General features: G+C 39.3%; 1 protein-coding gene across 1 annotated transcript; it reads left to right on the forward strand.

Moving 5' to 3' along the window:
- Positions 1–1,609: 1,609 nt before the first annotated feature.
- adam28 (ADAM metallopeptidase domain 28) lies at positions 1,610–17,800 on the forward strand. Its single transcript, XM_071481956.1, has 22 exons — positions 1,610–2,298; positions 5,315–5,403; positions 5,558–5,634; positions 6,091–6,169; positions 6,383–6,459; positions 7,275–7,458; positions 7,634–7,696; positions 7,908–7,979; positions 8,181–8,350; positions 10,098–10,179; positions 11,018–11,151; positions 11,615–11,792; positions 12,708–12,797; positions 14,104–14,299; positions 14,388–14,493; positions 14,661–14,817; positions 14,930–15,010; positions 15,205–15,298; positions 15,414–15,519; positions 15,605–15,671; positions 15,756–15,851; positions 16,302–17,800. Exons 1-22 carry the CDS (start codon positions 2,241–2,243, stop codon positions 16,332–16,334), a joined length of 2,289 nt encoding a protein of 762 aa, XP_071338057.1. The 5' UTR covers positions 1,610–2,240; the 3' UTR covers positions 16,335–17,800.
- Positions 17,801–17,989: the final 189 nt, after the last annotated feature.

The raw sequence follows: 17,989 nt of genomic DNA on the forward strand, positions 1-17,989 counted from the left end.
CTGCCGCTTTGTGAGTACAGACAGGTTGATAACCTTTGCAGTTAAAGGACAGACTCACATTTATAAGTCTGTCAAACATTACTGACATGTCCAAATGTACACAGAAAGGATGTCACTGATTGCTCTCTTTGTTCCTCCTCTTCATACAGGCTGCACATAACACAACACCTAACACAGCTCCAACGTAAGAGTGGAAATGTGCAGTTGTCATACTGTGAGGCAAAGCATGCCGTGGTTCTGTGGATGGAAATGTTGGTCTGTCAGTCAGATGGCTGATGCAGACTGAAACATGTCAACATGGACTGCTGTGGCTTCCCTGACAACATATTGTACTTTGATGATGCTCTGACTTTTTGCTCTTGAGCCACCATGAGGTTGACATTAGTAGTTTGGAGTGAAATGTCCGTGTTAACAACTATCAGATGAATTGCTATCAGATTTAGTGCAGACACCCACGTGCACATGATGAATTGGAATAACTTTTCTGATCCTCTTGTCTTCATCTGGTGCCATCCTCGTGTCAAAATGTAATTACTTTGTCCAATACAATACAACAAAATACCTGCATATCTGACATTCCCATCAGCCTCAACTGCACGTCTGTTTTACAAATGTATCAACAAGTAGAAGATAAACACTGCTTGATCCTGAGCCAAACTTTATCATGGATCTTTGCACAGAAGTCTGCAGATTTTGTCCCCCCTCACTTTCATGGGATCTCTTTGCAGCCAGTATGGACAGGACGAGTGATTAGAGTGATAAAACCTCCTTCAATGTATACATGTGCATGTGAGTGTCATTTCATGATAGGTGTATAATTTAAGATTTTCTTAGTCTATAGAAATGTACTGTTTTCACCATGAGTGCAGAGCCAGTAAAGCCAGAGATTCTGACTTTTGCTCTGGGAGCAGAGTGGTGGCCACTCTTACAGTGAGGCGATTGTTCAGTTGGGTCATGTCCTGTGTGAATGGAGCATCATGAAATGAATGAGCATCCCACAGCTGCACAAACAAATGTTTCTGAGCAGGATTTAACTGAATGAAGCAGATTTCTGTAGGACATTAATGAATCTTCAGCTATGTCTGATATCACATGTTCAAATGTATGTTTAAAGTGCAGCTGGTCGCTCACTGGGCAGAGAAGCAGAGATCATCTGTCAGTCCTTTTAGTGTTCAGTGATTACGTCTTTTTCCTTTGAATTGAGAGTCTATGGGTGTTGCTCTCACTGCTAATAATGTTATTCTTATCATTGACTTGCTGTCCGTGGCATTTACATAGGCAAACACTTTACACCTCCTACACCCAAATCATTGAGTGTTTGTTTTAACTGTGTTTCCTTGTATGACCTGCTTCTCTCATTTCTCTGGTCTGTGTAAAGCACTTTATAACAAACTGTATTATTATTGTTACAAATAAACAAAGCTGCATGAACTGATTATGAGTTGAATGACTCTGTTGTCTTTTATTACTGATAAGACAGCGAAACTGACACTTTACTCAGTTTGTGTTACTTTAACTCCACCATGCTCCACCTACTGAAGCACACACTCTGACCCCCGTGTCCTGAATTGTCCCTCTCTCATGCACATTGGCCTTATTGTCTTCTGACACTTTGTCTCTGCTCTGACTCCAAGCATGTGTCAGTGGGAGAGAGACAGACGGGCAGGGAAGAGCTGTGGATGGAGCTGAACATTGTGGCAAACATTGCAAAACTTTATGATGGAGTGACGACAGTGTGACAAGTGATGTCTGTGGAAATTACCATATGGCTTCAGGAGTGTCAGTGAGTCAGTCAGCCACCGCAGTCAGTCAAACTGCTGATTTGTAGCTTTTATGATAAAAAAAGAAGAAGCGGCAAAAATTTCATCCAACAAAGAGGTAGGAGAATTAAAACTACTGTCATGAAATCAACATCAAGTCTGTGTCTAAATTACTGCAGGGGCCGTGAGACAGTATCGTGTGCCATGAAACTTAATGTGGGAGACTGCAAGTAAAGCTTTGGCCACAACAGCCTCAGAAGCATTCTTCCTGCATGCCTCAAGAGAAGCAGGGGCGTGCTCAGGCCGGTTGTGAGTGTGGTGTAAATTTGTTGTCAATGAGGAAGTGGCTGTGACAGGTCCAGGAGAGCAGAGGGAAGGTGTGGCCACGCATGAACAGCAACACAGTATCCAGGTAGACGGCATAAAGCCTTGATCAGAGCACCGATCTGCTCTATTACAGTGACTGTCTACACTTGGACAATGACGCGAACTCTTCTATTGTGGATCCTTACCCTAAATGCCTCGCTCAAGCCGTCAGGTAAGTCACCAGATACTGTTACCTCCACTCAGCATGGTGGCTAATTAATAACTAAAGCCCAGGTTTATGCTGTCCTATTTATTCAAAGCACTTTAACTTGTGCCTTTGGCGTTATGTAGGTTTCTGTTCCTGCATATATATATATATATATATATATATATATATATATATATATATATATATATACACATATATATTGTTTAAACTGTGTTGCCTTATATGACCCTTGTGTGTATATATATATATATATATATATATATATATATATATATATATATATATATATATATATATATATAGTAAAAAGTATCCTAAACCACTAGACTAGATGCAATACGACACTATGTTACATAAATAAACACTGTGCACATCAGTTTTAGGATGATAAATGATGTTTGTCTTTGTCTGAAAATTTGGTTTACCTACATTTAGCTGAGTTTATCTTATCTACATCAGAGATAATGGAACTTTTTCAGGAGAAATGTGCTTTGGGTCTAATGCATTTGATTGTGCAAGATATGATTAGTTAGGAAATGCTCAACCGCAGTTACTGTGTGCCTTTATCCTCCCAGTGTAACATTCTGCTGAGCAATGATGCCTAATTGTTGTTACCACACTCTACCATAATACTGCCTGAGCCAAGCAAAGGGTAGAATTACTTTAAACACATCTCTGATGTTGTGTTTAGTTACAACCAAAGTTGGACTTTGGTTCACGACAAAGCCACCCCCTTCTCAGGCGCTACTGTTTGCCTGGCTGTCAGGTAACCATGACTCAGAGAGACTTAGTCATCTCCTTTCGAGCTGATTTCATTTGCTGGGAAATTCAGTTTTGGTCAAGGAGTTTCTTTACCTTGGTGAGACATCATCCGGTGATAAGATGTCAAATAACAAATCTGGAAAAAAACAGCACAGTTGAAACTGCAGAAACTGATATTGTGACACTGATGTCGATGTATCAGACAGTATAAAATGATGTCAAAATCAGGAACTGATGAAATCTATAAAGATCAGAAAAAAGAAGTAGGTTTATATCCACTAAAATATAAGATAATACATTCTCTTAAATCAATCTATTTTCTCTTCTTCCACGTTTTCAGGTAAAAAAAAAATCTAACAAACAGTGTTTCTTTTTTCCAAACTAATCAAAAAAAAATGTAATTACTAGTTTTTCCACATTATTAGTTGCTGTATTGTTGATGCACTAACTATTTAAAATCATGATGGTGTAGTTCCATCTTTACTAGAAAGAGCTCTGTGCCTTACTATCTAATCTTTGATTTATGTTCCATTCCAATGTACTTCGAGAATATTGACTTTAATTAAAAATGAAAAACATTCAGGGGAGGGACCTTGTCACCCCCTGAACAGTGCCTGCAGGTACAGTAATCCTCTCAGGCTGCTAAAACACCCAACGAGATTTGGCAGCCTGTATCTATGCCTGAGAGGAAAACTGCTCTGGCCTGTGGTGGCATGATAGTTAAAAAAAACTAAAACAAAACAATGATCAGAGAGAATTCAGGCATAAAATTAACCTGAAAGTATAAAAAGGATTAAAAAATAGGACTTTGATTACAGCCCTGTCTCATCATACCACCAAAACACAGTATGTTTAACCTGACATTTACTTTTTCCTGCTCACAAAATTCTTTGTAGTCCTCCTGGTAACATTATAAAGAGATCCCTTCAATGATAACTAGTTTCATGACAGAGCCTCAGGTATAACTTAGTTGATGCTGTATACACTTCATATTAATGTATCATGGGTTGTCCATGTTAAACATGGGACAATAGAAAATCCCATAATTACCTTACAGATGAATACTCCAAACTTTTGAGCCCAGCCAGAAGCACCAAAGGGTATGAAGGCAGTTCGGCAACTATTTCGTACTACTCAGCTGTGATCTGATCTTTAATCTGCTGTGAAGCCTGACATAAATACATTTCCCTACAGCTAACTTCTTCTGAAGCATCCAGTCTGTAAAGCTACTAACATTTTACTCACCTGCAGCTAAAGTTGTCTCACGGGGTCACAGGAGGTGTCAGGCCTGACAGAAAGAAACTCTAGGTCACTTTGTAAATAACATACCTTGGTTTTTTACATTTTCTCAAATTTGAAATGTTAAAGGAAAAGTTTGACATTTTGTTGTTTGTTTCCCATCTCATGTCTGAGTGTGTCGTTTTTCCCCTTTTTTTTATTTATTTTTAACAAATTCCAAATAAGATATGAAAAGGTACCAACAAACAAGCCATAAGAGGTTCATTAGTGAACTTTAGAGGTATTGGCTGTTAGATTTTGTTACCTTTGCACAGAGCCAAGCTGGCTGTTTTCCCCTGTTTCCAGCTCTCTTGTAAAAATGAAGATGATATCAATCTTCCAATGATAAGCTGGAATTGTGCTGTATGAATGTAAGCAAACATACAAAGGTGTTGTTGGGACACATTTGCTTGTGTGTTTCCTGAAATACTTGCAGGTACGACATATGAGACAGATTCATTGTTTTGCAGCATTTCTCATTTCTCAAATGTCAAACTATTCTTGTGACAGACACAGAGATAAATATCTGTTGGTAACCAAATAGACAATGCACTTTCACTTTTACCCCCAGAGTCAAATGAGAAGGTAGATATCAGTGTGTGTCCAGTACACAGACTGTCAATTTGCTGTTAAGATGAAATGCCTACAATAGTATGACCTATTGTTATGGATTCCTGGTCATGACTGGAAGACGGTTGGGTCAACATAACTGTTTAATTAGGTTTCTTGGTTCCTACATCAATCAGTGTACTTAAGTGTTGGTTTCTTTTTATCATGGTAATCTTTCTCTAACCTCTAAACACACAGTTCATCTTTTAACTATGTCTGCAAATGTTCAAAAAAACTTTCCACCCAAACTTAAAAGGCAGTGCCAAACTATGTAACATTTTATTAAATTTGGAGGGCTTGGAAAAGTGTGGGACATGTTTAGTCTTGTTAGCACAAAGACTTCAACATAATATGTGTTTTATCTCCACAGAAAGCCATGGAAATGAGTTTGAGAAGGAGAAGGACTATGAGGTTGTTCGACCCGTCAGACTTCACACAGTCAGAAAACGACACGCAGAGGTACATTTTTCTGTTTTTCAGATTTTACTGTGAGTATCACAGAGATACTTTTGTGTTGCTCCTGTAAATACAATCACTAGCTATGGTTGTGATTTTGTTTTGGGGAAACTTAAAAGTTAATGAAAACACAATTTCACATCTTTATGTTCCACAGTACCTCAGACCTGAAACTATTAAGTATGCAATGACGGTGGGAGGAAAGCACATTCAAATGGAACTAGAAAAAAATGAGTAAGTTTTTATTTCCTTAAAGGCATGCAGGTCAAAGAAAATAGGAAAAGACAAATATGTAATCCAGCATTAAACAATTTCTATAATATTGATCACTTGTTGAGCATAAACAGTAGATGTTGTCATATATTGTTGCTGGTTCTAAATGTTGATGCCTGAGACAGAGAACATATTGAGAACTCAAGTCAGTGTTCTGCTTCAGTGCAGCTTCCTGGTTTTACTTCTTTTTTTCGCTTCTTTACAAAATTTGTGGTTTTCCACTGAACACATTGAAAGTCATGTTATATTCCTTTTGATAGCAATTTTTAAAGCCTCAGCATCAGTTTTTTCTCAGGTCTAAAAAAGTAAGCTCATCATCTCTGTAGGAAAGATCATAAATGTATTAGAATAAAAACATTAATGTGGCACAGCATGGCATGATGTCCTTTTAATTTTAATATGATACTTCATTATCAGTGAATTACTCACCAAAGACTACACAGAAACTTACTACCAAGAAGATGGTACTGAAGTCACCACAACTCCAAATGACATAGTAAGTGTTTCGTTTGTAGGCGACTTTCACATCCACATTCAGATACAGTAATGTGACAATTTTTTCCAAGCCATGTGTTTCAATTGTTTTAAAATGCTTCTAAGACCAAAAATCAGTAAGCATTTCCTTGACTGTTACAAAAAAACAGATTAAAAGGATAGTTTGGATTTCCTTATGTGTAAAACCCAGTCATTATCATCATGTCTTTACTAGGACCACTGCTACTATCACGGGAGGATTGTCAATGACAGCCATTCATCTGCGAGCATCAGCACTTGTAATGGACTCAGGTGAGCCTTTAAACCACCTCTAACTTTACTTTTAAGTGTCATCAAAAACTCAAAAACCACTCCCATATCATTACCAAGTTTTCCATAATAACACCTATTCACATATCAAACAGAATTAATGGCGATATCCTCAATATAACTTTATTGGTTGGATTAAACCTCAAGGGAAGAAGCCAAAGAACCAGGTTGTTGGTTTGTGTTAAGTTAACAATGTGGAGCATAAAGTTCATGAATTTAAACCTGCATTAACTGATTTTTTGGCCTCTATTTACATATTTAGCAGTCGCTGACTCGTGTTTCCATCCAATACAAGTCCAATATTCACTCTTTTTTTAGCTCTGTTTTGCTCTCCACCAACTCATGATGGAAATACCTGTCTTAAGCTGCTAAATGCCAACAGGTTATCAGCAGTTAATTCACATAATTTTTGTCTCCCATTTGGCTCTGGACGGGGAAGTGTAACCTACAAAACCAATACAGCTACGGTATGGCTCCAATATAGCTAAATGACAAAACCAAAACAAAGAACTGACAGACACTAAAAAGCTAAACACTCAAGAGCTGAGAGAACTACATTGTCCCTATCCATTGTTAAAATACAAAATATTGATTATAGTCACTTTAAAATACCACCAAATCATACTGAGATATGTCAAGTTATCTAGTTAGTCCTTCTCTTTAGCATAGACTTAAATCACAGAGGAATCAGGTTCTCTAAAAGATAACTAACCAGCAACATCTGTGAAATGGTAAAAGAGATTTTTAACCAGTTTCTCAAGTTGTGACTTGAGAACTTGATCTTGATCTTGGTTTAGGGGTTACTTCAGAACATCTGCCCAGAGATACCTGATTGAGCCCCTGTCCGGTGACGACGAGGGGGATCATGCAGTGACGACTTTCGATGAGAAGAACTTCACACCTGCAGTTTGTGGTGTCACCAACACCAGCTGGAGTGACGACCTTGAACCACCAACAAGCCGCAGCCGATCCAGATCAGCGGTAAAAACATTACTGTCACAACACCCTGTACTGCCTTAGGTTGTCAGGCTGTCTGAGCTGAGGTTGTGCAGCACTAACACATCAATCAATCTATATGTGGTCCATGCAGACAAATTGGCAAATAATCTTAAAGACAACATTGACTAAAACATGTCTTTCTTCTTTTGCCCTTCAGGGTAGGTCTATTATCTACCAACAGAAATATATTGAGCTCTACCTTGTTGCTGATAACCGCGAGGTAAGATGTAGTGTATACATGGTGGTTTAAAATAAAATACATTGATATAATGGAAAGTTAAAATAACAGGAATAAGAATAACTTTCTGGCTACTTTGGTCTGCTATTTTGAAAATGTCATTTATGATATATGATCATATATCATGTGGGTAATTTGTGAACTGCTGAGAAACAGGATGTGACCCTGCTAACATGATGACATCGTGTTTTAGTATGAGAAGATGAAGCGAGATCGGACAGAGCTGAGAAAGAGGATGTTTGAAATTGTCAACTTTGTCAACATGGTGAGTCGCTGCTTTTGCTATTTATGGGCAAAAGATGACACATAATGAATGTCAGTTGGCCTTATTTCCAGCTCTTGTAATTTATTTGTAGCAGTAGTCCTAAAGCTTTCCAGAGATTTTGATCTCTTTTCTGTACAAAATGGACTGTTCAGTTGTTCTTATGGTGTCTTTCTGGTGATCCCCTCCTGGTGTTGTCTGTAGGCCTATAAGCCCCTGAGGACCTTCATTGCTCTGGTGGGGCTAGAGATCTGGTCCAATGGTGACTTGATCTCTGTGACCCCCCCAGCCGGGGCCAACCTGGACGCTTTCCAGAAGTGGAGGAACACTGAGCTGGTCAAGAAGAAAAAACATGACAATGCACATCTCATCAGGTCTGAATAGCCTCTCAAAGTAGAACCAAGTAGTCTCAAATGAGAGGAAATGCCTCTTATGTTTAGTGTAACAACTCTGCAATGATAACTGTAGCAACAACTGACAATGTGGTCTGGCAAGCAAAGCTGTTTATTAATTAGTGAAACGACTTAAACATACAAGCTCTCTGCCCAATAGTCCATATACAATGGAGTTCAGTGGGCAAGGAGCAATGGGAAAAAACAAAACAAACTCAACAAAATCTACCTCCCTTTTAACACACCCAATCCACCCTGGCTAACTATGAGAGCATTAAACAAAACAAATGTAATGGACTTGCTGGCTTCACTAATCATACCAGTCACATTAATAACACACTTGGGCCGCCACCCTTAACCTAGTCTTCACTAAACACAACTACATGAGGTGGTGAGAGGGAAGTAAGAAAAAACAAAAACTAGAATTACCGGCTTGCAGTTGTGTGCCTCTGCCAACCAGAGAAAGTTGCAGGAAGCATGGTCACAATCTCACAATCTCCCCTCCTGAGTTACAGCATTGAATGAAGGCCAGAAGCACTTTTGCAGAACATTATGATGTCCCAGTGAAGTTGACCTTTGACCTTTAGATATTATATATTATTCATTTTATACTATTAGACATTTGTGTTAAATTGTGTCATAGTCTGTGGATTCATGAGTTATAGCCAAAAATGTCTTTTGTGAGGTAACAGTGACCTTTGAACTTTGATTACCAAATTCTAATCACTTCATCTGTTAGTCCAAGTGAATCTTTGTGCCAAACCTAAAGAAATTCCCTCCAGGTGGGGTTGAGATATCACATTCAAGAGGCTAAAAACATTTTTTGTAAGGTCACAGTGACCTTTGACTTTTGACCTTTGATAACCAAAATCTAATCAGTTCATCATTGAGTCCAAGTGAACATTTGTACTAAATGTGAAGGGATTCTCTCAAGGCATTTATCAGATATCATGTTTATGAGGATGGGACAGATAGACGGATGGATAACCCAAAAACTTAATGTCTCTGTTGTCGCCATTGCATAGACATAAAAAACTAAGTCTAATGTATGGATCCCAAAACCACTGAACTAATGCCTTGGTCAGTTAACGATACCTTATGTCTAAAAGTTTGAGTTAACTTGAGCTAACGATTACACATGACACACAAGTGATGCAACACCTGAAGCATCAGTCTTAATATGCTGGAGGTTTTCGATTTCCACATCATGCTTGTGTAACTTGCATGAATGTGCATACTGAAATATTGCTGGTTTCCACATTTAGTTTGATGTCACAAACCATGCATTAATATTTCTTATTCAGATTTCAGGGAGGTACAGATGTTTTAACAAGCTAAACAAACAAACAATTTACAGTTACTTTTGCCTCCTCAGATCTGCCACCCTAAATTGTTCAAAACCTGTTGAGGCCACACGAAACTCTCCTCCCCACATCAAACATTGTGGAGCAGAAGTTGTAAAATGTGCCAGTGCCAGTTTAGGTCGGTCATTTCGTGACCAAATTATGCCTTTGTGAAAATGGTACAGCTGAATTCCCAAAATGAACAAAATAAGTAGCCAAATAAAAACCACAGAACTGCTGATGCCAGCCCTCACTATACCAGGAGGGCTGGCATCAGTTTTTTTAGAGGCAGAGTAGAAATAGAGAACTAGATGGATGGATGCACAGCATAGAGATGGTTTCTAATATTCAGAGAGTTTCTCATCTTGTCTCTCCTTGTCTTTCAGTGCTATTGACTTTGAAGGAGCAACTGTGGGACTGGCTTTCATTGGGACTCTTTGCACTGATAACTCTGTTGGGGTAGTACAGGTGAGGTGTTCCACGTAGACAGGAAGACTTGGTCCGTTCTGTTATTTGGGTGCCGTGTTAGCAACCAAGGAATTTTCCCCATGCTAGTACCACGCGGCATGTAGGGATAGCATTGATCAGACATTCATGGTTCCCTGATGATGTATCCCACTAACTTTTGCTCTTGCTTCACCATGAAGTTGACGTTTGTGGTTTTTAGTGAAATGTCTCTAAAACTATTGAACGGATTGACCGGATATTTGGTAGAGACATTTATGTTCCCCAGAGGATGAATTGTAACTTATCTAGCACCATCATCAGGTCCAAATAAAATACATTTTTCATTGGTTTGATTAATCACCAAATATCTGCAAAAAAGAAACTACTGTATGTTAGCTTTGTCATTGTTACAGTTCAACTCAAACCACGACTGTGCATAAGGACAGCTTCACAGAGCTGCTAGCATGGTTGTGGTCTTGTTTTCTATGAGTAATGGAGAGAGACAGCCAATAACTATATAATAACTAACTATATAATTTTTCCAGGTTCCCCATTATTATCAGTTGTTGTCATTATTCTAACCCTTTGTAATGTATTATTTTGAAAGTGTGCTGCTTCCACTGTAGTGCAGCACACATCTAAACTCTCCCATGGGAATAAAGGAAATCTGTCAGTAAATCCAAAAAGCCTGAATGTTACCGTGGTCAAAAGAATCGCAAAACAAAGTCGATTGAGGAAGCATATTTTTATCATATGTTAGCTGGCTAACCTTGGTGTATGCTTGCTTTAAAAAATGCTGATAAAGGCAATTATATTCAAGGGGTTACACTTATGTGACTGATGGTCCGTTACCTCTCAGGATCACAATGACCGCGCCATAGCAGTGGGAGCTACACTGGCTCATGAGATGGGCCACAACCTGGGCATGGACCATGATGACTCCAGTGCCTGTGCTTGTGCTGGGGATAGCTGCATCATGGCTGCAGCCCTCAGGTAAGAAGAATCCTTAAAGATTCTCAATCTAAAGGTAGATCACACATTGATTCACTTTTAGATGTGAACCTCTGAGACCTCTGTAGCCCGCTCTTCATCTTCGCATGAGGCTCCGTTAGCTGTGTAACATACTACAAGCCAGTGCTGAATTCTATCTAATGACCATCTGGGAGCGACTCCACTGGTTGCAAAAAGAAGTCAGATTGTATTGAAGTTTATGGAAAAATGGCCATACTGCAGACTTGATTTATTACCTCAGTAAACATTTTCCTAATGAGTTTATGGTCTCAGTCGCTAGTTTCATGTCTTCTTCAATACAACATGACTACCATTTGATTGACAGACTGTACCACACAATCTGGATAACAAAACTTAAGGTAAAACACTGAAAAGTGTAAAAAAAAAAAAAAAAAGAAAAGAAAAAAGGGAAGTTCAATGAGGACACTGTGTTGTTCCTCCTCAGCTGGAACATTCCTCGGACCTTCAGCAGCTGCAGCAGCAACAACTATGAAAAATACCTGACAAACCGCAACCCCAGCTGTCTGCTGGACAAACCAGACTACAGGAGTGTGGTGGCTCCTTCAGTCTGCGGGAACGGCTTCCTGGAGAAAGGAGAGCAATGTGACTGTGGCACTGTGAAGGTAAAGGAAACACACACACACACACATTCAAGCATCACACTGATGGTGAAGTATCTGCCTCAAGGCCACTGTTTTCTGAGGTGGGACTCAACACCTCATTATGTTTGTCTGATCCTGACTCTTCTATGGGAGTGAAGCTGCCTGACATGCACAAACACATTTAAGAAAAGAAAATTAGAGCCAGTCTTCTTCTAAAAGTGACTGAAGGCAGATACATTAATGTGAAGTAACATGAACTGATGCAAAGTCTTTAATTGTGATTTTCGGTCAGTACATTACTCACTGGTGTCCAAAAGCCCATAAAATTACACAACATGACAGGAGCCCATAGATCCAGGCTCAGAAAGAACTTTGATCTCATTCAGTTTATAGGCACTAACTGCTCACTTTGTACAGTGTTTTTATACCATACTGTTCTTAAACTACTATTCACTGTTATTATTCATTAGTTATTATTACAATTTTTGACATTACCTTTATGGTTATTTATTACATACATTTTGCTATTTTTCAGAAAGTTGTAGTATTGTGAAATGATGAGATAGACAAATGTAGCCACAGAAAAGTCGAACTGATTTGATTTCAATGTTTACAATGAACATCTACATTTTATAAATTTACACCTTAACATCAATTCAGCATAATAGCAAAGTTGTCATTTTCATTGAGAAGTACATTCCAGTGGGAATCGTGTTGCAATGTGAATCTGTTCGGACATGTTTTTATCTTCTGCTGCTTTTCAGCAGACGCCGAAACTGTACTTTTTTTTATCTAGGTTATGGATGACATGGGTACACAAACACACAGGACTATGTCAAGCTAAAAATACAGGAACATTACAGAAGGAACGATCATTACATAGCATGGCAGGATTAATTGAATTAATAACACCCTCCTTCTATGTTGTCCTTATAGGAGTGCACCAACCCATGTTGCAATGCCACCACCTGCACCTTGACGGAAGGATCACAGTGTGCTGAAGGCGAGTGCTGTGAGAACTGTCAGGTGAGTAAATATAATTAATAAATGCAATGGCTTTTATTTCCTTTGATTTCACAGTGTGGTTTTTGATCTGCCACAGCCCTCTGGTGGGCATTTTACATATTACAAATATTTTACCTTGCTTCAGAAAAAATGTTAATACATGCTGTCATATTACATTTTTAATGGTTCAGGAAGCAACAAGTGTGATGTGAAAATTAAAAGCCAGCAGTGCACATACACTGAAAGCGGACTTTACTGTGAAGAGGTACACTTCTTCATCTTCTGTCCAGAAAGTAAAGGTCCCATGTTTGACATTTTTCTGGTGGAGTTTTGATCCACAGGAAGATATATTTATGGTTTAATGTACGAAAACTGGGCACTTTGTGCTGCATGGTGTCATCTGTTACCTGATTGGCTGACTGCTTTCTGAGTCGGTGTGGTGTTAAATAATAAATAATAAAGTTAGAAAAAAAAAGGTTGGATGGTGGATCCAGGGGCCCTGTGCTGGGGGCCTGGCTGAGGGTTGTTTCACTGTGACAACATAAACTCTCTGACTTTTTCAAAGAGCTGAAATGAGTATTCCTTCTATATTTTTATATGTTCGAGAATTTATGTAATTTGAGAATCTTTATACTAAATTCATCCATTTTCTAGTAAAATTGTATCAGTCCTTTACCCTAACTAATGCTGCCCTGTGTCTGCTGGATGTATAAATATACAAATGTTTGCTACCAAGTTCACCAAATAGCAACTCAAAAGGTGATGTCAGTGTTTTGTTCACATCCTTTTTCCACTGGCCCAACGTGGCCAAAAAACTGTTCTCTGTTAGTTACCGGTAAATGCAAACAAGGTCTAAAGCTAAAACTCGAGTAAGTTTAATTTCAAAAGTTTTTTTTTTCCAACAGACATATGTGATATTATGTAATCACATGGCCTTGAAAGCTTGGTTAACCATGTAAAATAAAGAGGTGCATTTGCCACATTTGCCCACCACCACCACAAATGGTAAATGGACTTGCACTTACATTGTGCTTTTCTGGTCTTAAAGACCACTCAAATCACTTTACAGTAGTTGCTACATTCACCCATTAACTCAACACACCCATACACACACTCATACACTGATGGGTTAGCCATCAGCCAGAGACACTTTGACATGCAGCCTGGAGGACGATCCACTCTACCTCCTGAGCCACAGCTGCCCCAACTATGGCAAAGCAAGGCACAGTCATGAATGTGGCACTGAGGCAGCTTGAGTGCAGTAAAGTATTAGACACTTGCATGATATGATGTCACCTGATCGACTGCGACTCCCACCTCCACACAGATCTCCCCTCGCACCAGGGAGTGCCGCAGTAAGCAGGATGATTGTGATCTGGCAGAGTACTGCGACGGGAAGAGCGCCACCTGTCCTGAGGATGTGTTTGCTGTGAATGGCCTCCCATGTAATGGAGACCTGGGCTACTGCTACAACGGCCAGTGTCCAGAGAGAGCAAACCAGTGTGTCAGGCTGTATGGATCAGGTGAGTGTCCTGTTTCTTACATGAATTTTTCACTGCTATGATATTTAAATAGGTTATAACGCCCTCTAAAATCCCACCTTGTCATCAGGTGCTGTGGAGGCCCATCAATACTGTTATGGCTACAACACCAGAGGAACCTACTACGCCTTCTGCTCACGCCCGTCAAACGACCAGCACATCCCCTGCCAGCAAGTGTGAGTTGCAGACAAACATAAGAGTTTGACAGTTACTCTGTAATGGCCCTAACTTATATTCGTGTGTCTGCATTAGAATAAATGTTCACTTTTTTGCAGAATAAGTTTGAATATTGGCTCTTCAGTGAATCTGAACACATCCCCTGAGCCTCTCGTTTTCTTTGCAGAGACATCTTATGTGGGAAGCTCTTCTGCCACAACGGTAATGAAAACCCAAACTACGGACGCATGGTGAGGGTCGGTGAATGCAAGGCTGCCTTCTTTGCAGACTACTCTAAAGACTACGGCCAGGTGGACGCTGGAACTAAATGTGGGGTTGGAAAGGTAATAAGCTGTGTTTGTGGGAAGGATCATTGCATCATCAACCAAGAAATCAACTCAAAATCCACAGTGTATCACTGTAACAAGTGTCTATTAATGTCTTGTGTTTTCCAAGGTGTGCAGCCAGAATCAGTGTGTGGATCTGCAGACAGCATACAGAAACACAAACTGTTCTGCAAAATGCCAAGGCCATGCTGTAAGTACACACCAACACTGCTCAGTGTTTAGTTTAGTTTAGTTTAGTTTAGTTTAGTTTAGTTTAGTTTAGTTTAGTTTAGTTTAGTTTAGTTTAGTTTAGTTTAGTTTAGTTTAGTTTAGTTTAGTTGGCAGCAGCATGGTGTCAGTAAATAAAACCTCTAATGATCACGTGATCCCCTTTGTTTTCTTCAGGTGTGCAATCACAGAAGCGAGTGTCAGTGTGAGCCTGGGTGGGTGCCTCCTTACTGCAGTTCAGAGGATGAAGCTTTCACTTCTCTTTCTACTGGTACCTACAATTTTTTTTTTTATATTTTGTGCCCTGACTTATGTTGAATATTGAATTTGAGTCACTGACGTTGCACTGCATCCAAACAAAACTGATCTTTGTTCCATCTCTGCAGGAGCTATTGTTGCCATCTCACTGACAGCTATACTAGTGGTTGTAGGGATCATTGTCGGTGCGGTAGGGTACATGCGGGGGAAACGACAAAGTCCCACACTGCCAACGTAAGTAATGGTCACCCAATTGCAGGTCTTGGTGTGGCTATATTACTGTACACTCCAGCAGCTTAAATCTTTTTTTCTCTAACAGTGCACACATCCAGAGGAAGCAGCCGGACAACAGGCCAGTTCCTGGTCACCCCAGGCCAGTGGCACAGGTAATTTGTGGGAATGTACTGCGTTGAGTTGGGATACAGCAAATAACAATTCACCACTTGACATAACAATACTGGAAATTTTAGGTTGGAAAGCCAAAGCCCAAAGGACCTCCACCACCACCACCTCCAGCAGGGAACAGACCTAAACCCCCGAGCCAGAACTACATAGCTGCACGTAAGGTAATTCTGATTTCACACACTTAATAGGCCTCTGATACTGTGTCAAACACCACGACCATTATGATTAGTCAAACTCTCCCAGCCTTAGATAATGCCGATCAAACTGGCACTAACAAGGACACCTGAAAATGTTGATTTTAGTGTGTTTCTACAAAAAATGTAATGGTGGTAGGTGTGGAGATGCTCATCTCTCTCCATGGGTCTCCATGCGTTCTTCTGTGGTTTTGATCAAAACCACAGAAGAAGAACACAGACAAGATCATATATTTTGTATTTCTCATGTCGCAACACGAGAACCTAAATTATTCAGACACAAACCTGTAATATAAAACTTTTTCACTTAAGTTTGCCACAAAAAATATAATATGAGCTTGTGAGAGCACACAAACCTTTTCTTTAGGTGTTGTCACCTCTCTATATTATTTTGTGATGATTTTTTTTTTACTGTAGGCTCTGAGGCCAGTACCTCCACCAGTGGTCTGATGTCTGACGCGGTGCCACCTACAAACCCACGGAGACTCACCTTTGTCCACTGTCCCCAACAAGAGGCTACTGGCAATTTTTATGAAAGGCTTCCTGTCGTGACTGTTTCCTCACTGCAGTGTCTTTGCATCTGCAGACTGCCGGGGGCACAAACTGGACTGTTACTTGCATACCATGCACTGTGGATTTGTTATTACTGGATGGACTTAGTGAGGCACTTTTTAATGATTGGGGTTAGTGCAGTGAGAAAAAGCTCTGGCCCTGAAGATGAGCCATATCATTTTATACATGTTATTGCACAAGACTGGTTTTATTTGTCAAACTGTATTCAGCAGCTGCAGCAGTTTAATGTTTATGTTGTTTAACTTTAAAAAAATATCCAGAATTGTTTGTTTTTTTTTACAAACATTGATGTGATTGGTCTAAAATTTCTGGTCCATTATTGTGAAATGTAATAGAAACGCTAACTCAGATTTCAGATTCAGAAACAGCAGAAGTGTAATTACCCAGACGCTCCAAAGATTTATAAGACGCTAAAAGCAGGATCTTTAGTTTGATCTTACGCACAAGGATTTCATTGAAAATACTGTAAAAATAAAATCAAAGAAAGGAGAAGGTAAATGTTTGTGATTTTTAAGATTTGCAAGATTAAATTGTTCTGTCAAGTTATGTTTCCAAAATCACAGTTTTTCCCATTTAACTGGAGCATTTTGAAAGTTGGAGCAATAGCTCAAAACTTCTCAACAATTTGAATAGTTTCTCTGCCCTCAGATGCTCCTGGTGATGCTTTATTAATACCAGGCCCAGTTACATTCATATTCGCTATTTCCTGTTTAAATTAAACGTCTTCGTGACTGTCGGGTTGTGTTGTGAGGGGGTTTGCACTCAGCATTCTACTTGAGATTTGACCAAAACTTGTGACAGTGCAGGTCATTCCTCCTCCTCCTAATCATCATCATCACTAATTTGGTTCATGTAAATAGATTTTTGCGATGCACCTGTCATGCTGCTGCTTCTCTCCAATGAGTTCACTATGTGAACATGTACTTAATGTAAAAAAACATTATATGAGCTCAATATTTAGATTTCACATTTAGTATTAGGTTAGAATAATAATGTTATTTGTCTGTGCTGCAATGCTAAAGCAGCCTGAATGTTGAGGTATTACTCAACACAATCTTGTGAACAGCGAGGGGACAACAAGCAGCCAGATTTCATATAATTATAAATGTTCCAACTAAACAAATATCTGAAAAACACAACATTATGTGTTGTTTTGTGTTGTGTTAAAGGAGGCCACGATGCAGAGAGTAGAGATGTTAGAAAGCCTGTGACTGAACAAATATCACTCCTCTCTGCTTCTCTGCAGCTCCACTGAGAAAAGTTTTGGATGTGTCATTGAAAAAGTTTGTAAATGATGACTGAATGTAAATGAATCCTGAAAAATAAATTTGTATTTTATACAATTGCTGCAAGTGTATTGTGTGCAAAAAAAAAAGACCAACTGTTAATGCTACACGTGAAAACATTGCCATGGAAAACCACTTATCTTAAAGCTGCATTTTTTTTTAATGTATATACTTTGGCCTCTTGGGGGCAGCAGAACAAGCTGTAAACACAACATTAACATTGCAGTATTACCACCTCAGAAAGAA

This window comes from Trachinotus anak, unplaced genomic scaffold (assembly GCF_046630095.1).
Source record: "Trachinotus anak isolate AG129_WGS33_773 ecotype Australia unplaced genomic scaffold, CSIRO_AGI_Tana_v1 ptg000008l, whole genome shotgun sequence".
In the NCBI taxonomy this organism is placed as follows: Eukaryota; Metazoa; Chordata; class Actinopteri; order Carangiformes; family Carangidae; genus Trachinotus; species Trachinotus anak.